At 29.0% G+C, this 23757-nt stretch overlaps 2 protein-coding genes across 6 annotated transcripts; one reads left to right on the top strand and one right to left on the bottom strand.

Moving 5' to 3' along the window:
- The first annotated feature begins 2083 nt into the window (after positions 1-2083).
- Positions 2084-13839, top strand: LOC147908085 (uncharacterized). 2 transcript variants are annotated; one of them, XM_087411506.1, is made up of 8 exons: positions 2084-4274; positions 4693-4967; positions 5525-5686; positions 8447-8705; positions 10001-10069; positions 12873-12956; positions 13142-13183; positions 13387-13839. In XM_087411506.1, exons 1-8 carry the CDS (start codon positions 4008-4010, stop codon positions 13417-13419), a joined length of 1191 nt encoding a protein of 396 aa, XP_087267632.1. In that variant the 5' UTR covers positions 2084-4007; the 3' UTR covers positions 13420-13839. The 2 variants fall into 2 exon arrangements, with proteins under 2 accessions (XP_087267632.1, XP_087267633.1); XM_087411507.1 differs by lacking the exons at positions 13142-13183; positions 13387-13839 and having other exon boundaries at positions 12754-12956.
- A 468-nt stretch (positions 13840-14307) lies between these two features.
- On the bottom strand, positions 14308-22728 carry aft (cap methyltransferase 2). 4 transcript variants are annotated; one of them, XM_011063968.2, is made up of 5 exons: positions 21901-22174; positions 19529-21123; positions 18651-19194; positions 14629-14775; positions 14308-14494 (listed from the first exon to the last, which is right to left on the bottom strand). In XM_011063968.2, the coding sequence occupies exons 2-4, from the start codon at positions 20984-20986 to the stop codon at positions 14678-14680; spliced, it is 2100 nt and encodes a 699-aa protein (XP_011062270.1). In that variant the 5' UTR covers positions 20987-21123; positions 21901-22174; the 3' UTR covers positions 14308-14494; positions 14629-14677. The 4 variants fall into 4 exon arrangements, with proteins under 4 accessions (XP_011062270.1, XP_087267630.1, XP_087267631.1 ...); XM_087411504.1 differs by having other exon boundaries at positions 14639-14775; XM_087411505.1 differs by lacking the exon at positions 21901-22174 and adding an exon at positions 22181-22728 and having other exon boundaries at positions 14308-14775.
- Between the last annotated feature and the right edge of the window lie 1029 nt (positions 22729-23757).

Raw genomic sequence — 23757 nt, 5'->3', positions numbered from 1 at the left:
AAGAATATGACGGAACGATACAATACAAAATGATGACTACTTGGCTGTAGCGGCGGCGGGCGTGTAAATAATTGACTTGAAATTATAACGGAATTAATACGATATCGGACGGGATGGCAAGATCACGCACTGTATGCTCTCGAACGCAACTAACCAAAAAAACACCAGACTCAACAAAATTCAAAGGGCGCACGACTTTCCATTTGAAGTGAGTTTCACCCCACCTCTCCCTTGCCAAGGGGCGCACGACTTTCTATGCGAAGCAAGTTCCACTCCATCTCGCCAAGTCGCTTCGCGTAGAAAGTTGTATTTCTTGAATTCGTCCACCTCATGCCTCTCTTCCTGTCTAAAGTTATTCAACTTTTCATGTAAAGTAAAAAATAAGTACTAACTTTGACTGTTAATAACTTTTTAAAAAATAACGAGCAAAACTTGTTGGAGGTCACTCAGAGTCAGGGTTGGGTAAGTTAATGTTTTTTTAAACTAAATTAAGTTAAAGTTAATAAAATTAATAAAATTACAATAAGTACAACAGTTGAAGCAATAAAATATTAATTTAATAAAAATTAAGTTAAGATTAAATTAACTTAAGTTTAAAAAAAGTTAATGTTTTAATTAATGTAATAATAATTAAATATCACAAACTATAACTTGTGCTGTGGTTTTTTATGCTCTTATTTTTTATATGTTTTAATACTAGAACCACGTTAGTTTTCAAGATATATTAGGTGTTGGAATTAATTCGTAGCGTTTTTTAATGAAAGAATTATTTATTTCACATAGTTATTTATTTCACATGAGCATTAAAAAATACATTAATGAAAGTACTTCCCATCACTTGTAAAACGCTACGAATTAATTCCAACACCTAATAAAAAAAGTTAATTTTAAAAAGAATTATTTTTGAGATAAGAATGTCCTAATTTTTTTAAAAATAAAATTACTTTGACACAATATAGATTATTAAGTAAATTTAATTTGTTTATTGACATATAAGTTACTTATATATGTATAATAAGAGTCATAAAGCATTTTTATCAAAATCTTGCAAGAGAGAAAGGTATATATTATTTGCATTATCTCTCTTTCTTTAACCTTCATTTAACTTTCTTTAATTTTTGAAATGGCTGCTCACGCATGTGTCTACGACTATATTGATTATATTAACTAGATATTATTACAAAAAATATACGTTAAAAATTTAGGAAATGAGTGGATGTGCAGCACTGTTTTACAACAATTCTTCATCTAAGGCTCATTTTATATTTATGTGCTGAAATATAATGTTTATGACACCTAAAATTAGTGATTCAAATATAAGTAGGAATTGACAAAACCTAGCGAGCCAATAAAAACTGGTTACCATATGGTGTGACCCTTATTATAGTTTCTAATTATAAAATTGAGCTTTTTTTTTATAAATTAATTCTCTAATGTTTAAGATTTTATAGAAAAAAATATTAGCATTAAGAGAAAAATTTTTAATTTAAAAAAGTTAATAAATTAAAGTTTAGAAATAATTAAATTAAGTTAAAAATTAATGCATTTAAAATTGCCTAAGTTAAAAGTTATTAACTTTTTAACTTTTAACGTTTTAACTAGTTAATACCCAACCCTACTCAATGGTCATGATGTTGACAACATATGTCAAGATCAAGGTCATTGAAGCTGAATCTCCTAATCGGTACTTTTATCATTTATTATATGTATAGTTTGTATGTCTATTATATATGTTTATTAATACAAAGCAAAGACATCCAGCTTGGACATAGCTTTCCTTGGTGAAAATAAAAATCGGAGTAAGTAATGAGGGAGCAATAAAAGCGTAAACGAAACTTTTAGGAGACGAAAATTGAAAAAAATGGAACATAAAAATATGCACGCCTTTTTTGTTTCAATTTTCATCTCCAAGAAACTTTGTTTACTCTCCCATTAAATTCGACTTACTGTTCGATTTTTATTTTCATCGGGATTTCTTTTATATTTATGAATTCATAGTCTTTATTTTCTAAGTAGAACTGCTTTTATATAAGAAAACAATAGAAGACTGTATATGTTACATATAATATTATATAATATTAAGTGTTGGAATTAATTCGTAGCGTTTTACAAGTGATGGGAAGTACTTTCATTAATGTATTTTTTAATGCTCATGTGAAATAAATAACATTCTTTCATTAAAAACGCTACGAATTAATTCCAACACCTAATATTATTCTGAAATTATAAATTAAATATCGTTATTTAGTCTCCATTCCACTATTTTTACTCGATTGTCGTGTACATTGCTTTATTTGTTTCTTTTTATATAGGTAATGTTTCTTTGTAGCAAATCGATATTTTTAATTCACATAAGTACTAGTACAGTTAATATTATATATTACAAACCTTCGGGCTACGTCAAAATAATCTTCATTGTTTTACAGTGTTATGACAAACATTTAATATTTCGACACGATATCCCAAGTTAAATTTTGTGAAAAAATTGTCAAGAAGAATATTCAAGCGCGACCATAGGCGATTGCTTTAAATCGTTTCTTCGGATATAATGTTTAAATAGTCTCAAAGTCGGTCGAGACCTTGTCTTACCATATATTTTTATATTTTATTATTATGATTGCCTTACGCTTATATACACTTTTAAAATGTGACTACTTTTTTAAAAATTTAAGATCGACTTATCTATAATTATTATGAGTAGTAACACTTTTGCTGTCATATATACATATTATTTTCTAGAGTTCCAGTATTTACTCCGATAAAGAATTTTCATAGAATTCCAATTCATGACTTGTTCGATTTTTTCTCTATATCTTTACATGACATGGCACCGCTACTTCGTCATTTGATATGTATCAAATATTATGTTCATAATATTATGCTTTAAAAACATGTCGATCTATTATAGTTATATTGTTGAATAGGAAAAATTATATTGTTAAGTAGGAAAACTACACAATATTAAAGTTGACTATCTAAACTTTGTTCGTTTATTACATATCAGTCATTTTTAGTAAAAGAGATTGTTTTTAGAAACTTTGTAACAATAATAATTAACTAATCTAGAATATATTATTTTCTACGATTATAATTAAATTGTAATTGGTTAATACCAAAAATTAATATAAATACAACAAAGGAAATAAAAAAAATTTACTTATGAACTTTATTTTCTTAAAAGTGGTTATAAATAATATACACGATGTTTTTGATGCAAATCATTTTACACAATAATTTATTTTTTTTAATATTTACATCAGCAATTCATAAAAACAAAAACAAAATGTTCTGCCATATACTGCCGATACGATCGAATTTTTAGCTTTTTGACAATCAATTCCATATAACAATCAGGCTCAATGTCTTGTAATAATAGATTATATTACATTATAGTTTCACTTCTTTTCCATAATCTAAATTTGTACATATAAGTCAATTCCTGCTATTTTTGTTTTTTATTCAATATATCGATAGCTGAATTTTAACAGTGAGTAAAAAGATAGAAGGCAAAAATCAACTTAAATTAAATTCTACCTGCAATTAATTATATATATCTTTTAATATTATAAAAATAAACATTATAAAGATACATATATATATAATTGTAAATATATAATTAGATGCAACAATACAATTAAAACTAAACATTTAGTTTTATGTATATATTAATAAATTACATTATTACAAGAATAATTTTACTTATTTTAGTTTACGATATATTATATTGTGCGCAATAATTTCTATATACTTATAAAACATCTTATCGAAATAATCAGCTTTGACTAATCTAGATTATCTGTATATTTTTTTCTGTCGCTCAATATTTGCAAGTTGACATATACATATTTTATCCTTTAATATAAGTTTCTTACAGTGTAATTCTTACAAAGTTCCAGAGGATATGCAAAAATAAATTACTTCTGAAATTCCTAAAAAGTATTAAAACGCGTATTTGTGTTTCGTGCGCCAAGAATTAATTCAAATTATTAACTGACGATTCAGAATCAATGACGAAGACGATACAGACAGCGCTGGCGCCATTATTGATCGTCGGCTCATTCTTCAATTTGAGCTTGTTCGAATATCCTCTTGGACAACCTAGGCCGTATCTTTCTTATCTGCATTTCTTAACCACATGGAGCTTTTTTGTGTATTTCCTTTATTATCTACATTACAACGGCCATACTGTAATATCATTGTACATAACCTGGCGGAATATCCTAATAATGATCATCACTATTATGTCGATACTTGTTAGCTTATTTCGTATTAAGGTAAGGATTTTTAAATATACTACTTTAGTCTCTAATATTACTTGACTTTTAAAATTTCTTAATTTTTGTTTAATCACTTCTTTTATTAAGAGTATCAAAGAAGCCGTGATTTCACAATTATATCTCACAAATATTATATAAGATTTATAGAAAGTTTTTTGGAGAAATCAATTTTAATATTTATATTATTATTTATTGTAGAAGATGTTTGACAAAATTAATATTTGTTTATATTACTTTTTTAAATTAGCTTTTAACGTACCTTTTCTAAATCTTATATTTAAAATATTAATTAAATTTCTTATAACCTTTTTATCTATCATATTTTCGACACATTGTAACAACAACTTTTATTCAAATACAAAATTATAATAATTTCTTCTTATATTGCATAATCGATCAATACAATTTTTTAAAGGAATTAAAAGTATGCTTACGTAAACTCTCCATAGTGGACGATACATTGGAAGTACTTGGAATGCCAAAGGAATATCAACGTCTGCGTAATTGGATAATTCGAATAATAATCGGATGGATTGCATTCGTTTTTTTCGACAATGCAGTCTGCGGTTTTTTTTTAAATTATTATTATTATGAACATTTCAATATCATTTGTATCTATATTCCATTTGTGATAAATTATATGCACCATGTCAATATCTTAAGTGCTTTGACTTCTGGAGCTATCATTGGGTTAGTATATTTATACATTTACTTTATAAGTTACTTTTTATTGACAAGTTCGTCAAAATGTTTACAGTCTGATCTTTACTTAAAAATTTTTTAAAATTGTAAAAATAAGATACTCTACACATTTTTTAAAAATAAAAATTTGTCAACATTAGTCTTGAGCGTAAAGAATGCATTATAAAATAACCTAAATAGAAAAATAATGAAATTTTATTCTGTTATATGTATTAAATATACATATATTACTACATTTACACAGCTCGATTTACGTCGAAATTATAACATCGATGAAATTATAACATCAATGAAAATGACCAATCATAGATATTCTTCTGAAGAACGGAATGATTGTGATTGGCCAATTTCTAAACATCGATATTACAACTTCGACGTATATTGAGTCGTGTAAACGAAGTTAAAATATATATAAACATAAAAAGTAAAAGATAAAAGTTTAACTTAATTTAACTTCGATATTAACGCAATTAAAATATACGTATATAATGCATATGTATTAATTTTAATGAAAGACATAATTAAATTTCTTTCATTAAATTCAGATACACGAGCTCCAGATTTCATCGAGTCAATGATCGTTTACTAGTTCTCTATTCCAAAATGTTGGAAAACAATGCAGATTGCAAGAAACAAAATAGATTCATCTTAGTCCAACAGCGGATAACAGAAGCTATGGATCGCAAGCAATATATGTGGATTATAATGTAACTTTTTATTAACATATTTTACACATATATGCGCACACACACGCCCACGCGTATATATATAAATATGTCAAAGTGTTAACTCATTGTCAGTAAATGTAAGTAGGTAGTCCAACAGTGAATTAGTAGTACACTATAAACCATTGCGATATAAATGGGACGTTATCAGATTGTGCTGTTATAATGCAGCGACTCGCATTTGAACCCCTTCTCAGCTCCCTAGTCGACTGGCAGATCGCATCAAGGATGTAATATCATATTATAAGAATTTTGGGTTGCAAAGTAATTTTTTTTCGTAAGTTTTATGCATTTTTTATATTTTCGTTGTTATACCTACCATTTTTTTTCATTGTGTAATAGTTTGGTGTGCACATTTGGCTTTATTATTTCCGTAAGCAACTTTTTTCTATCATATTATTTTATTACATTATTTTGGAAATTATTGTAGAAAAGATTAGGTGATCTACAATAAATCATTTTAATGTAGTGAACAATGAACTATAGTTCATTGTAGACCACATAATCTTTTTTACCATAAAAAATTCAAAGTAATAATTCATTGTGGTAATTATTTAGAATACGGCCCCTCCACCTAAAATCTTAATAAAAATACTCATTCGACGTTTTCACTCAAAACGAAAGAATTTGTCAGAATAACGCGATGATCAGCCTCGTGAATCCTTCCCATCTTATAATTATCTATTTTCTAAATAAACATTTTAAAATATAGCAAAATTAAAATAATAATTCCAACAATTCGCAATATAAAACATGTATCTCATTAAAAATATTATAACATGGTTCATTGTGTACACATCCTTATATAATGAATCATTTCCCGTTTTTTGAAATAATCGAATTATGGCTAAACTTAAAAAATAACTTAAGAGTTATTGTTTACAGTATGTGGCCAATTAAATTCATAAATTGTATATCAAAACTCAGATCTTCAACTTAATAATTGAGAGAGACATAAGCCTCTGAAATGTACATGGTTGAATCACTACACTCTAAACTGGTATTCTGTTGTAATCTGCTGTAGTCAGTTACTGTACCTATACAATTACTATACGTGTACATAAACTGATAAGGGTATACATTTACTGAAGTTAACATTTTGATTGTAACATATACACAAAGTATCTCATTTTTTAATTTCGCATTGAAATACGTAATAAGATCTAGAAGTTTCTGGCCCGGAATCAGGAGACACTATCTCTTCACACGAGATCGCGAGTTCTAGGTATTGAGCTTATTGGATCTTAATAACGACTAAACTGATAAATTCTACGCTTAATCGATAGCTTTCACTCGAATTGTGTAATAAAAGTGCTTTTATTTTTTTTCTATGCCTTACGAGCGGAGATATTGCGATACAAAACCCCGATATGAAATATTTAAAATGCATCGTCGTTATTGTTATGTTCGTTCCCCTGGAAATGTTCCACTTTCATCTAAAACATTTTTCCGAACGTTTTGTACTTTTCAAGACATTTCTAAGCGAAAGTTAGAGACTCTGCATGCATGTATAATATATGTTAACAATATATAAATTACATATAAGAGTAAAATCACTAGTTGTGGATCATTCTTTTAAAAAAATTCATATTTTTATCCGGAACAATATCAAACAATTAATAAAATATAATCATGATTGATCATAAAGATAACATTATGAGCGATTTTATTCCGTTTCATTACCGTTTTATATGTTTTAATTTGAATTAAAAGTAATAATGACAATTATTCACAATTAGAGCCCAAGTTCTAATTACGAATCAATTCACCAAATGTTTTATCCTTTTTGATGGCGTTATTACATCCCATAAGGATAATAAAAATGATTTGTGTATGCATACATCATAATATAGCGAAATTATAATGATGATCCACATCTAGTTCTAGGCTAACTGTGGAATGATGCAATTTTAATACATTCAAGTTTATTTAAAATCAGTGACAATTAAAAATTAGTGATAATTAAAAAAAAATTGATGGAAATTAAACATATAGCAATAAAAAACAATTAAATTATAAATAATAATACTTTTTGCATATAGACTTGTATACTATTTTCTATTCTACTTTGATACTAAAACAAATAAATTTTTTCGGGATGGCATTTGTAAGATTTGACAAGTTTTTAAACATTTTTATAATAAATTTACACAATAAAAATATCGTTATAATTTAGTGATTAAACAACACTCGCGGACACATTCAATCTCAACTGAGCATAATGTTGATTTTTTCCATGAAATCTAATACTATTTATTGTCTACTATAAAAGCCATAAGGCTTTAGTAAGAATTATGATATTATACTTTGAATGAATTTTTAAAAATACATACATTAGTTAACCTCGCACATTTAATTAGTTAATGACATCAATAAAATGTGTAGCGCTATTCTTAATATATTAAATTCAATTGACACCTGAAAGAGATATAACAAATGCTAAAGAATCTTATCTCTGATATGTACCATTTAACGAAAAATACTATAATTACTTAAATATAAAGTGTGATCCAGAATTAGTGTCTGATCCACATCTAATGATTTTACTCTATACAAAGTTAATTATCTTCAATTGTGTGAAATAACCGCACATTGTAAATTGACCGCAAATTATAACTATAGTTAATTTAAATTCTATGCTAAAAATAATTTTAAAAATTTTAATTTTAAAAATTTTAATTTTAAAAATTTTTATTAATATTCTTTGCGTCTCTGATTTGATTAATTATACAATTACTGCAGGCACGTCCACTTACAGCTGTGCTTTATATCACGTGAACTGAACAAAATATTCCACGTACAAATGTCACTACAAATGATATGGTACTTTTTGCAAACTATACCAATATGTATCAATATATATCGGAAGTATACAAGTACAAGTCAGACAATATGGACATTTCGAAATATATTGTCCATTATATATATATATCTATTTTTCATTTTATATAGTCTTGTGTTTCTCGCATTAAACTACGTATGCCAAACTGTATATTACAAGGTATAGTAAAATAAAAACGTTAATAATTATTTATAATAGATAGAATATAGGGTAAAATTGCCGAAATCACACCAGCTCCTAAATCACACTACCTCGCTTAAAAATTCAACTATTGTATTTATATACTTTCTTACAAGTTATTTAAGAATTATATAGTACTGCAACATATTCCGTTATACTCGTGACATGAAGCGCAATAGGAGTGTATGTGGTTATTTTCGTAAATAAAAAAAACGTGATAATGTAGCTATTTTTTAACATATTTCATAGCAGAATTACAGAAAATATAAGTTGGCTTAAGTCTTGATCATTTGTTGTAATTAGAATATTATTAAAATTAAATTAATAGGGCTAAAGTTTGCTTTACATTTTTGTTTATAGATTAAATATATAAATGCTCTATTTTAAGCCTCTAAAAATTTTTAAAAATTAACAAATTTTCTACAAACTCAACAAACTAATAATTTCAAATAGAATATCTATATAAGGGCAAATGAGCCTAGCACGTTGTGAATGCAAAATAGAATATATTGTTCAATATTATATTACATAAAATCTTCCAAACGTTTCGGTTTCAGAACCATCTTCAATAAATGACTTATAAATACATATATAACAGTCTTGTCTTGAGTCGTCGTTAGATTAAAATAAAAAGTTGTAATTCTTCAATATCGTATTTGGAGTGATCCACAAATTTGATTGACAAATTCTTTTACATTTATAGTGATATGGACTTAAAAATTTGAGAATTACTAGATCGAAAGAAAGAACAATTAGATGTTGACAGATTGTTGGAATCGAAATCTTAAGTTTATATTCTTAAGCTTTTAACAGCATAATAAAATGCGATTTTTTCCTTTTCTTTATGTAAATTTTAAATTTCTTGCATCATTATAATGTTTTAAATAATGAATATTAGTACGGTATGATTTCGGCAATGAATTTCCTTGTTGCTAAAATCGCACCATACTGAAAAAAAATCTTCATTTAAAATGTTATAACCGCGCAAAAAGGTTATGAAAGAATTACATAAGAAAGGGAAAAGATTAATTTATTATGCTGTAAAAACTTAAGAATATTCTTCATAATTATATTCTTCTGAATTATAAACCTTTAAATGAAAAGTGGTGCGATTTCGGCAATCTTATCTTACAGTACTGATAACAATTTTTTGTTATCACAAGAAATTATGCGAGAATTTTCATTGAAATTACATGATCCATTGATTGGGTGTAAACTTTCCAATTTACTACAAACGTTCATTGTGTATGTATAAATAATAAATATAATTTCAGATAAACGAGACAGTAACAATTCTTTATAAGTTGTCCAATTATAATTTGGATGAGGACTTACGTAAACAGGTAAATAATTACAAAATTTTATATAAAATTTTAATAATTTTATTCCAAGTAATGGCAATGTCTCTTCAAGGATATTCTTATTAAAAGTTTTCTTATTCCAAGTAATGGCAATGTTAATTCTCTGTCAAAAATTATTACTCTTCAAAAAAAATTAATGTATCAAATGAAAAATTAAAACCCAGATGTTACAATCTTAACAAATAAAGTTATGTAGAATAAAATAAGGGCAAAGAGCCAACGACATAAATAATAAAGAACATCATATAATAAACAAAATAATAGTTATAATCATTGCATACGTTTCAACTTCGATCGGGTCATTATCAATATTACAAAATATAAAAGTAAAGATCAATAAAATAAATTACATTAGTTCGTTTTTCGTTAACTATTTAAAAAAATATATAAATATTCGTTATGTTATTAAACCAGTCAAATTATTAAACATAATTGTTAATCTCTAAAAATAAGAAAATAGAACATATAATATAAACAGCAAAGAAATTTGACAAACACATTTTGCAATCCCTTTGCGTTCATAGCAAATCTTTATTCTCAGTGTATCTTAACAAAAAATATTTTCTTGATAATATAATTTTAAAATACACTTATTATTTACTTAAAACAAGTAATATTTATGTATAATATATATATATATATATATATATATATATAAAACATTTTTCTATAAGTATATGCGCACGCTTTAGAACGAATTAAACTGAGTTTTTGAAAAGTTCTTAATTATTTTCCAATTTTTGCAATCGAGATATTAATTTCTAAAGCGCCGAATTTCCGCCATCGATAGCTTGGTGTGCAGTCAATCGGTCGGCCAAAAGCGCGGCGAAGAACTTAGGGACAATATCTCCCAAAGCGAGAGAGCGCCAGTTCTCCAACGCGATCTCTTTTTTGTAAACAAGGATATTGTTGGAAGTCTTTCAGGACGAAGAGACCGCCTCGAGCCGCAAGCAAATGTTATATAAATCTGAGAAACTGCGCTCCCGGATCTGCCCTACGGAAATCATGATAAGACACTATCTGACCCCGGTGCAAAGTTATTCATACGCTCGAGCTGACGGTCCACTTCTCACTTCACGAGCGGATCCAGGAGAGACGCGGAATCCTTTTTCGAACTCGAGAGACCAGTACGCTCGGTTTCCATGCCGGCTAGATCCTCCCCGTCGCTATATAGGGGTGCTCAAAGTACTCCTAAACCTGACGTTTAGAAGCGCACGAAAGTGAGATAGATCTACTTGGAGGTCACGATCAGTATCAAAGACTTTCGGAAGTGATTTATGGCCGTATTGATAGTCAGACTTTGTACTTAAGGCTTCCTTAAATTTATCTTTAGATGCTCAGTAGCCAATGAAATAATTCGTAAAGCATCTGAAGATAAATTTAAGGAAGCTTTAAATATAAGGCTTGAACATGAATATAGGCATTAGAGTGAGCTATTGTATGTAAAGATAATTCATTCAGATAATATATAATATAATTTTACTTAAACATTTTTGGCATTAAACCTTCTTGTCGTAACAATCCATTTAAGAGTATTCATTTAAAGTATTTCTGCCAAAATTCATGAAAATCGGGAATTTAACGTTTTTGGAAATTTATCTCGAAAACGGCTGGACCTTTCAGAATGCGGCTTCGTACGATTAAAGTCGCTATATAGTACTACAGAATTATTAAGAACAAAAAGCGATATTGGCCCCTGAATATGACGTGATTTTTAAAGATTTTAAACACTTGAACAGGAATGATAATGAAGAGTTATTCAAAATAGGGCATTACCACGTGAAAGAGCAAACTTTTTTCTGTAGGAAACGTACTAACTTCATTTTATTAATTTCACTTTTCATCTAAAACAAATCTATAAATATGTATGAACCACGACAAAACATAAAATTTCTTTCTTTTACAGCTATTAAACTAAAAATATGTTAAAAATTATCCTGTATATTTCCGTATTAATTAATATATTAGGAAATTAATTTGTTACTATAACTTATATAATTTTTTACTCAAATACTATCAGCTTTATAGAAAAGCTGCAACAGACAAAAATCATTTACTTTTTGCAAGAGATAAAAATTGTTTATTTTCTTCTCATAGAACTTCACAAATTTTTTCAGAATTTTTTATCAACTTTTTAGTACTGCATTTTCTTATTTTTATTAACATAAGAAAATACGGTATATTAAAAAATTATGAAAATATAAAAATTATAACATTAAAAAATTCTAAAAAAATTCTAAAAAAATTCTTAGAGCTCTATAAGAAGAAAATAAACTATTTTTATCTCTTGCAGTTCTTCTGTAAAGTTGATAAAGTAAAAAATTATTGAAGACCAATTTTCGGCAATTTTTAGCAATTAATATCTTGGTTATTGCGAAAATTGCAAAATGATAAAGGACTTTCTATCTCAGTTTAGTCCGCTCTACATGTCCACAAACTCCGTCAGAACAATTATCAGACCCTGTATACAGTTCACATTATTTTTAATTTTTTTATGGTTATCATTGCTCTTACTCAACATATCATTAATTCTAAAACAATAAAGGTAAATAATTTAACTAAAAAAATGTACATTTGAGTCAAATTTAATTTATCATTTACTAATTACATACATTAATGAAAAGTGTTTACTTCGAAGTTAACTACAGAAATGGATTAATTTACAGTTTGCACATATGAAAGCTAAAAACAACAGCCAGAATTCGATAGAATTTATATAAATATCCGAATTTTCAATGAAAGGTAGTGTATATATCTCTTACACTTATTTATTTGTTTCAACTAGATTTTACAATTTATATGGCAAATAAAACTAAGAGAAGTAAAATTTGGCATGGGATTCTGCTTTGGATATAATTTCATTTGCCAGGTATGTTTTATATTTTGATTAAGTATGGAATATAAGCATGTAATAGAACGTATATATATATATATATATATATATATATATATATATATATATATATATATATATATATAATAGAATTCTTTTTTAATTCTTCTCAATTGAACAAAATTATTTTCATTACGTATAATGAAAGCATATCTTTTCAGTTATACAAAACAGTTTTGAGCGTCGTGATGATAATAATACAGGTATATAACAGACCTATTCTCTTAGTAATGCATAAAAAACATGATTTAATTATGATTTGACAACAAGTGTATAATTAAACGCATTTTTGTTAAACAAAATAGAATTTTTAATTGTTTTACAAGATTCGCGACTTTACAATTAAATTAGAATGTTTGGTAGACTATAAGAATTATATTATAAATATCTGTTTATTATTTTGCAGATGGAGTTTGCAAACTATAAATACCTTTACTAGACATACGCTAACATTACCAGAATTCGGAATTAACATTAATCTCAACACATTTTAGCAGTTCGATTATTGTGCAACTCAACACAAGTCGGACGAACGTGCTGTATTGTTTTATGTCAGAGTTAGGATTTAGTTGCCAATTTTCAGCTTGGTTCCTGCCACTTACTTTATCAACCTGCGCGTATGCCAATCAGCATTTAATTGGTGAAATAAAGGGCAGGAACTAAACTGAAAATCAGCCGAAATGTGCAACTAAATCCCAACTCTGTTTTATGTCATGCGTGTTGTATCCTGCAATAGTGTAATGAAATAGAATGAAGTGATGTGTGCCATGCCTGATGAGAAGACGTCTTCTCTTCTCCGATAATGTAACTTTAAGTAGTGTATAGAAGTTTGTAATAAATGTTGAAGTATTGCAATAGATTAATTTGAATTTTATAAATTATACAGTAGAACCTCAATTGCCTTCATCAGAAATAAATGAAATATTTTGAAAATTTTTAAAGATATTCTTTATGCTTATTGTTACGTTCAAACCCTTAGAAATTCGGTGAAGGAGACACAGGAGGGAAAATGGGGAGGATATGAAAGGACGGTTAGACTTAACAGAGACGAATTGTGAGTCGCACGCACCTTTTCGGTCCCAGAATATGAGTCAACGTCCCGAAGGGACGCTATGACACCTGTTCGAGGGACAGTGCGAACGTCGGTCCTACTTTAAGGAACTTAATCCTTTTGATCCGGGACTGGACCGTGCGATCTCAGGCGTTAGATTATGTCTGATCTGAGAAGGTTATTATTCCTTCAGAGTTGATTGGCGTTTACGAGTTTTCGCGGAGCTTGTCCGGTCCCTCTTTTTAGTTCTGTCAGACAGAATTACAGCACAAATAATTACCATTTCTGTTTTATTATCATTATATACTACTTTCTCATATAGTTTATTTCCTATTTATGATTTTATTTACAGTACTATTTTACAAAATCTTATTTATGCATATATTATCTACAAGAGACAATATTTACAAATTCACATTTATCATGCACGCTTGTAATTATGTATTAGGTGTTGGAATTAATTCGTAGCGTTTTTTAATGAAAGAATGTTATTTATTTCACATGAGCATTAAAAAATACATTAATGAAAGTACTTCCCATCACTTGTAAAACGCTACGAATTAATTCCAACATCTAATACAATACATACATATAATTATTTATAATTGTCAACACATAATCATATTAATATATAAGTTCCATACTGCTATAGCTTTTTATCAAACATCATATTGATAACGTGACGAGTGTATAGTTTGATCATCAGATGATTAAGTAGCATCATCATAGGAAACTTGGTGCATTCTAGAAAGAAAATATATTGTCAAAGATCTACTAAAAATAAAATAATAGGTACATTTTTATGCGAATGATAATATTCTTTGTTCAAGACCGAAATGATTTTCCGTTGACAAAAAAATTTTATCCTTATCGATTTACGGAGATATTATGAACCTTAAAAGAAGACTAATATCCATATTCATAGTTAGACCTAGGGAATAGTGGAATAAGCATATGAAATCGGTCCTCGCATCAATCGAGGATCAAATTAATATCATTAATTGGGACCCTTGAGATATAAAACTTCCCCCAAAAATCAGCCTTGAAATTGCATTTTTTTGGGAGTTATGGAGGCGAAATAAGAAAAATGATTTTTCTCGAAAACGACTGAACTGAATTTATTGAAAAATATATATGTTGTAAACATTGTTAAGGTAAATTTAAGAAAATTTTTTGCAATTTTTGTGATTAAAAAAAAAGCTGTTTAAAAAATTTTCGAATTCTTCATAAATTTTTTTTTTTAGATATCACTTCTATATTTTTACGAAAACATCTTTAAATTGTATACTTTAACATATATTTTTTCCAAATCGATCGGAGGGATGGAACATGGTTAAAAATAACAATTATTCACGTAATGCCGCGTAGACTGGGTGACTGCGGCATACGACGCAGACGATATCTATTTACATCGGAGTGCTTTTTTAATGTAAGTTTCCTCGCCTCTTACGTTATTTATTCACATCGGAGTACTTTTTTAATGTGAGTTTCCTCACCTTTCACATTATTTATTCACATCGGAGTGTTTTTTTAATGTCGAGTCCCCTCGCCTCTCACGCTTAAATAGATAACGTGAGGAGAGCGAGAATAGAGCGAGGAGACTCACATTTAAAAAAGTACCCCGATGTGATTAGATAACGCGAGAGGCGAGGGGACTCATATTAAAAAGACGGCATGAATATAATTGTCGTTTTTCACTATGTTTCACCCCTCCGATCGATTTGGAAAAAATATATGTCAAAGTAAACAATTTAAAGACTTTTTCGTCAAAATATAGAAGTGGTATCTAAAAATATTATCAAAAATAAATTCATAAAGAATTTGAAAATTTTTTAAACAGTTATTTTTTTAATTTAAATTTTTAACTATTTTTTTAATCAGAAAAATTACAAAAAATTTTCTTAAACTTACCTAAAAAACAATATTTACAACATATATATTTTTCAATAAATTCGGTTCAGTCGTTTTCGAGAAAAATCACTTTTCTTATTTCGCTTTCCTCCATAACTCCAAAAAAAATGCAAATGCAATTTCAAGGTTGATTTTGTGGGAAAGCTTTATATTTCAAGGGTCCAATTAATTACACTAATTTGAGCTCGATTGATGCGGGAGCCAATTTCATATGCTTATTCCGCTATACTCTTTATCTTTAAATGCAGTAATCAATAAAATAATTCGTGAGGCATCTGAAATAAATAAATTTAAGGAAGCCTTAAATATAAGGCCTGACTATGAATATGGGCAGTAGATATTCAATTCAAAGAAGGATGTTAAAAAAAAGACTAATTTTTATCCAAAAAGATGTAAATAAAAGGAATATATTAAAAATTATAATAAAGTAAAAATTTCTGATCCAATGAAGTAAATACAAAAAACTAAAATTATGATAACGAATACAGAATCGGCAATTTTTAATTTTAACCGTAATCAAATTTATACAAAATGGGCTTATAGCTCATTCAATTCCGATCTAATTAAAAAAAAACCTTAAAATCACTTAAGAATTAGAGCATCGGCCGAATTTTTCCGCTCACTATGCAAGATCTTGAAATTTAATATGGCTTCTAAATGGAAATTTTTTTTTAAATAGTCTTTTGACAGCTAATAACTATCAATATGCCTGCAAACTTTATGAAAATAAAGGTTGTTAAAAAAGGCCGATTTTTGCTCACAAAAGTGAAAGTAAAAAGAATAGCGTTTTTTCTAGATTTCAATCTCTTGAATATGATAATATTAATAAAAAGTTCGGAACCGATAGGGAACACCTTGAAAATTGAAATATATCATGAACGTGATATATTTAAACAAATTTCGATATTTTTGTTTACTTTTTAAGGTGTTCCCTAAATGCCACGAACCTTTTAATTTTTAATAATTTTATTATATTCAGATCAAAATTAAAAAAAAAACGTTATTTTTTTACTTACATTTTTTTGGGACAAAAATCTGCCCTCTTTAGAGGATATTAAAAAGAGTCCTTTTGCCTAAAAGAATGTAAGTAAAAGAAATTTTTTGTATTATAGATTTTGATTTGAATATGATAAAATTATTAAAAAGTTCACTTGAGAAGCACCTTGAAAAATAGTAAGAATATTGAAATTTGCTTAACATAGTATTCAGCGGTCCTTAAATATCCTTTGATCCTGGAATTTATACTGGAATTTGCAGAATAAGACTTCTTCCAAATTTTGACATTTTTCGGCTGCAATGTTGATAATAAATATCTTTGTTATGACTCAAATAGTGATAATAAATTGGGGGAGGTTGAAAAATATATAGTCTACCTATTCTTTAAACTATTTATTCTACCTTATCTCCCCCCCAAAGTCACTTCTCGTGCGTTCCCAAGCAGGGAGAAGGGAGATGGGAGATGGGGTGGAAGTCACTTCGCGTGGAAGCCATGCGCCCCTAAGTAGGGGAGGAGATGGGCGGAAAGTCCACTTTGCGTGGAAAGTCGTGCCCTATACATTACTATATGTAATGTTTTCAAAGAAATTTTTTTTTATTTTTTGATTTCCCCCGACATATTATCACTATTTGAGTCATAACAAAGATTATAATCAACATTGTAGTTGAAAATCGGGAAAGATCCTATTCTGTATAATTACCTTAATATATTATGTATTTTTTATTCAGATAGTTGTCAACGTAATGAGTTCCCTTATAATGCTGTAAATTCTCTGAAAACTTTATTTTCATGAAGTTTACAGGAATATTGATAGCTATCAGCTATCAAGACAATAAAAAATTCCCGTTTAAAAGCAATATTAAATTTCAAGGACCCGTATAATAGACAGAAAAATTTGACACTCTAATTTTTAACCAATTTAAAAATTTTTTTTAATTTGCTTGAAATTGAATGAGCTATAAGCCATTTTAATTACGGTTCAAATTAAAAATTGTCGACCCCATGATGGAATCAGAAAGATGAAGCATTGCGCATGGGGAAAGAAGGTGGCGAATTTTAATTAACCAAACGCTAAAAGGCATATCCAAGGGCATATCACTGTCTATTACGCATCCTTTGGAATGCCTTTTTGATTCCATTCTGATCCAATCCAATATTCGTTATCATGTAATTTTGATTTTTTTCTGTTCACTTCATTGGATCAGCAATTTTTACTTTGAATCATAATCAAAATTTACGCAAAATAGATTTTTTAACTCATTCAATTTTGAGCAAATTAAAAAAAACTTTAAAATTGATTAAAAATTATAAGTATCGGCCGAATTTTGCCCAAAAGATATTTTTCCGCCCTACCCTACCCCCCGGTGATACGAGTTAAAATTGCTTAAAAAATTTGGTGTTATTTTTTGAGATATTAAATTACTTTAGGGAGTGTCCCGACTAAATTTCAAAAATTGTTAAAATAACAACCACCCTAATATACGTATATATCAATCTATTAAAAGAAATTGTGTGTATATCAATGTGTATGCAAATAAAGAAAAAAAATTATTTTAATTTTTAATAAGAAATATTCTTTTGTGTTGATCAAAATATACCTATTACCAAATATTTTGTATATAATTTAATGATATAATTGTGCAAAATATGTTATCAAAATGGATAAAAACAATATCTTTTTTGTTCATACATGCATATTCATAAATCTTACCATATAAAACTGTTATAGGTATTATCGACCAAACTGCCATATTTTGTTTACATGCACTATGTGATGCAACCAGAATTTCATCTAAATATCCCAATACTTTCTCATTCCGCCGATAGTTCTCCAATTTAAGTCGATAGCCTTCATTATCATGAATCTCAACTATAATCTTATTAAAGGAATTTCCTAAAAGATATAGAAGACCAATATTTAACTGCGTTAACAAAGAGTAACCGACTAAAATAAGTGTTTTCTCTGATTCGAGCTTCTCTAATCGATCATAAATTTCGGCAATTATCTGATGACTGTTGTAATTTTGAACGAATTGGAAGCTTAATATCTCGTAGCTTGAATCAATTTGTGATACAAATTCTGTCGTAATTTCTGTTGGTGGAAAACAGACGGTGGTGTGCATATCTTGCATTACGTCATCAATTTTGTCCAATATTTGCACAATTTTTGAATCGCAAAAGCGTGAACTACATATTTTGTTAAACAACTTTCCCGTTTGTATCTCTAAAGCTTCTGGTAATGCTTGTAGATGCCACTACAAATGTAAAATAACCATGTTGTAAATGATGTATATTCATGATTTTTTTCTCAGATGTATGTACACACATCTGACAATGAATAAAAAAATTTTTTTGTAATTGCAGTAATATACAAACTTTTGTGAATAATTTACTTCGCGCGCGCGCGCGTAAAGCATTACTATAAATTAAAATATTTTGTTAATCTTTTTTTAACTTTAATTTGTCAATCTCGAATACAATAGAATTTTACGAGAATCGAAATTTCTTAAATCGTAAAAGCTACACGATATATATATTTTTTATATCTTATAAAGACATTTTAGAAACATAATTGAAAAATTTGCTTACAACGTAAAATTTTTCTGACGGCCATTCAATCTCTTTCGTGTTATTCCATACTTGCAACAAACGCTCTTGCGGCTCTAAGTCTTGACTCTTGCAACGCTCATTGTACGAATCAACGTGCAATTTTTTATTCATAAATTGATTGTTTTTTTCAATTATCTCCCGGCCGACTATTTTATCCGCAGGATCTATTTTTCTTAATCTATAGTCTTCGAGATATTTGATACCGATCATTCGTTTGACAAATGATGTCGAAAGATTATAAAAGTTATCTCTTTTGTGAAATGTTCTTATGTTATCTTCTATGATCTTGCACTGATGAAACTTGAAAAATTTGCAGCATTGTTCAATCTTCCATAAAAAACCATCCGGAATATCCCGCAGGTTAAACATCGCATTCGCAGGTGGCACATTGCCGTAATAATATTTAAGTGTACGTAAATATGGTGCTATGTAATCTTTGCCCTTGAAATTCATACAAACAACATACATTTCTGAGTTTCCTCCTTTGCTGCTTGCTGGTTTCGTTACGTTAACCTGTTGGAAGGTGCAAGACAATAGATACATCAGACACACAGACTGGTGCTCAAACAGAGTGAACAGCTTCAGCAAAAAGTTACCACCTTTTTGCAGAAGATGCAAGCAGGCCACCGTTTCACACAAGTGCAATTGTGCCACAACGGTCTCCTGCTCTCCAGGCATATTCATACAATCTATGCTGCCATCCGCAGTAACCAGCAGAATCCGTCCCTTACTATCCAGGGATTCGGATTTCTTCATCAGAGTATCCAAGTTTTTCAGGTTCATAATGTCGCCCGTGTTATCAGCACCAAAGCACCAATGTTTCAGAGTGTGTCTAATAAATCTATCGTCTGCGATCATATTATCATACGAATTTCCTTCACAGTAAGGATTCAAAGTGGTGGCTAGCCAATTCCACTGAACATCAGATGCATTCGTCTTCAGCCAGTGATTCAGAGCAGTCACGAACGCACCTGGCGCTTCGCAAAGATGAACGGACTTGAAATTTTTACCATCCACTTCATAAATTTCATTCAACGGCACCAGAGAAAAATTGCTAGCAATTTCATAGAACTTGCACCAGGCTTGAGTCACAAGTTCTGCCTGTATTTTTTCTCTTACCATGGGTATAATTTCGCCTGCTTCATTCATCCGATTTGTGTGTTGCTGCCACTTACTGAGATTAAAATTGTTCAGACGACCCTTCACTTCATTCAGATCTCTTTTTATCTTTTGCAATTTGTTCAGCCGCCATGGTGGTTCTGTAAACATAGAACCTACCTCAGGTAATACATACATTTGTGTATCTTGTTGCACATTTGAGATAGCAAAATGCTTTTCGAACAACATTGAAATATTAGACAGATCAGTATTCTTATCATTCTTGTCTTGCAATGTCTGTGATTGCTTCAAAGAAAAATTTTTTTCTTTCTTCTCCATCTTTGCGTAAATAAACTAATTTAAACTGTAACTGCAAATCACTTTTATTTTGTATGCACAATAGTTGTAGTTTTTAAAATTCACTCAACAAAATTTTCTTATTAGTTATTCTTTCTCCTTATCTTATGTCATGCCACCTGAAATGAAAGTTGCAGTCAAAATATATAATATATAATATATCTTGTTACATCATAGGATCTTACTAGAGCAATTATGATTGCTTTCTAGCAAGAGAAACAGATGAGAGTATAGCATAGTCAATTATTACATTCTTGTTATTTGTTAATATTAAAAAAAGATGAAATGATCACTGTGTCTCTTTGCTGGAAGACTAATTCTACAATGTGCTCTTTGTTTCCTGTTTCTTGTTGTTTGTTTCTTTTCCTGTTTCTTGTTGTTTGTCTCTTTTTGGTCAATAAAACAAGAGACAAATAGCAAGATACAGAAAACAAAAAACACATTGTAGAATTAGCCGAAAGGATCACAAAAAAAACAAAAATATATTTTGTTAAAACATCTTATTGCTATAATCTGCAAATTGATTCACATATAAATAGTTTTTAGATAGAATTATATAAAATTTATGTGACAGAATGACTCGATGATAAAACTATAATATTTATAAAGCTGAGATAAAAATAAATTTGTAATATAATAATAAATTTATAAAAAATGTGTAATATTATATTAAGATTCATAATGAATATAACAAAATTATTAATAAGATTAATAATGACATAATGTTAGAGTAAACTAATATATTCTAATAACATATATTATATTTCCCTCAACTGCCATTTGTAGTCTCAGTTCTTAAAATGAAAGACAATATAAACTTATTTTGTTTGGATTTGTTATATTTTGTCCTTTTTTTTCTGCTTGCTTTCTTCAAAAAAATTGAAAATAGCATGTACCTTAATCACAGGAATGCAAGGAAGTGCAAGGTCGAATGAAAAATAAAAATAATTGTGTATCTTGCATTTTGAATTCTTGCAAAGATCTTGCATTGCGAACATAGATAATAATAATACGAATAATAATATGTAATGACTATAACCTATAACTAGAAACAACAGTTTCAAAACAACTCAGAACTAGTGCAATAAGATGAAGTGAAACAAATGTATATTTATTTCACTTCAACTTATTACACTGTGTTTACCAGTTTAGAAAGTGCAGCAATAAAAAACAGACCTTGTGTTTCCATAGCTAGTGGTAAACGAAGAACTCGCTCGGTGTACCGTGTTTCCATGGCAACAGTGTAGTGCAAATTTTATGCACGAAGTGGGATTTTACTACACCATCTCAAAGGGACGGTGTAGAGCCAGTGTGTCATTTAAAATTTGAAAATGCAAGTCAAGCGGGAATAGGGTTTTAGCGCAATAATGATGTACAATAGTATACACCACTCTAGTGTAGCGTAGCTGAGTGTAGCACTATTCGCAATAATGTAGAAGAACGCTGATTGGTTACTTCTATGACGCATTTTCTATTCCGCAGTCGTTTTCCGCACCATGTGATTTCATTCTTAGGCTGCATCCCCACTTACGTCTACAACTTAAGTTTCTAAGTACAATAAAATTCTTGTGCTCATACCCTAACGCGCAAGCTTTGTCTTTTGGAGACACGGCAATAAGTTGTACGTCATACGAAAGCTTGTGCGTTACTTACGTCTACAATTTAAGTCTAAGTAAGTGTTACGACAATTCTTGTGATCAGATCCTGAAGCTGTACCCAGTGTATCCCAAGAGAAAACACTATAAGAAAATATTAAGAGGCTCCACACAATAAAAGGAACAGGGAACAGAGAATAAGAATTTCAACCTATTAGAAACTGTGTATTCCACAATACATGATTTCTGATAGGTTGAAATTCTTATGCTCTGTTCTCTGTTCCTTTTATTGTGCGGAGCTTCTGCTAGTAAGGGTGAAATCACATGATGCGGAAAAGGCTACGGAATAAAAAGGAAAGAGAATGCGTCAACCAATTAGCACTATTCGGAATAACGCAGAAGAACGCTTCTTCGATTGGTTGCTTCTATGATGCATTCTCTATTCCTCAGTCGTTTTCCACACCGTGTAATTTTACCCTAAACTTTTCGACCAATCGTTGCTTGATTGTTACTGTTACGGACGACCGAACCGAGTAACGCGATTGGTCGAAAATCTATGTTATGTTTACGGTTATGTTTGCCCGGATCTACAATAGATTTTTAAGCCTTAAACCATAAGGAATGGACGAATCACAATCAATTATTCTCCTCGCGTTTGAAGCTTAAAACATCTATTGTAGATCCGGACTTAGGAAAGTGTGTGTGACTAGCTTAAGCCCTAAACAATGCGAGGCAACAGCGATAAGAATAGTAATAGGAATGTTATAGAAATAAGCGATATATTGTATAATTATCGTCTCTCGTTGCACAATGCCGCTAAAGAAATAAAAATGCCAACCAATCTGATAGATTGTAATATATTCTTTTATCTGCTTCAAGGTTATAGCACAGATAAATATTGTAGAATGAAAAATCTGGGGATCAATTCTGTATCTTCAAATAAGATAAAAATTACAAAAGTGAGCAAATTTACTAAGTAATGACCAATAAAATAATCAGTATTCTAGTAAATTCATTCACTTTTATAATTTTTACCTCATTTCAAGATCGATCCCTTGGATTCCTATTCTTCAAAAGTATCGCTAATTAAGGAAAGCTATAGTATATGCAACGCATACTATAGAATTTCTTTAGTTTTTCATATACGATATTTTCTAA

The sequence above is a fragment of the Acromyrmex echinatior genome, chromosome 11 (genome assembly GCF_024713525.1).
Source record: "Acromyrmex echinatior isolate Ae372 chromosome 11, ASM2471352v2, whole genome shotgun sequence".
NCBI lineage: Eukaryota > Metazoa > Arthropoda > Insecta > Hymenoptera > Formicidae > Acromyrmex > Acromyrmex echinatior.
Note: the sequence above shows the minus strand (reverse complement) of the source record. Positions and strands in the feature narration are given on the sequence as shown.

Coding starts and splice junctions, on each gene's coding strand:
- LOC147908085 (XM_087411506.1), top strand. CDS start 4,008: ATGACGAAGACGATACAGACAGCGCTGGCGCCATTATTGATCGTCGGC. Junction 5,687..8,446: donor CAATATATGTGGATTATAAT/GTAACTTTTTAT, acceptor CAATTACTGCAG/GCACGTCCACTTACAGCTGT. Junction 13,184..13,386: donor TCGTGATGATAATAATACAG/GTATATAACAGA, acceptor ATTATTTTGCAG/ATGGAGTTTGCAAACTATAA.
- aft (XM_087411505.1), bottom strand. CDS start 20,986: ATGGAGAAGAAAGAAAAAAATTTTTCTTTGAAGCAATCACAGACATTG. Junction 19,195..19,528: donor CGTCAGAAAAATTTTACGTT/GTAAGCAAATTT, acceptor TTACATTTGTAG/TGGCATCTACAAGCATTACC. Junction 14,776..18,650: donor ACCTATAACAGTTTTATATG/GTAAGATTTATG, acceptor TTTTCTTTCTAG/AATGCACCAAGTTTCCTATG.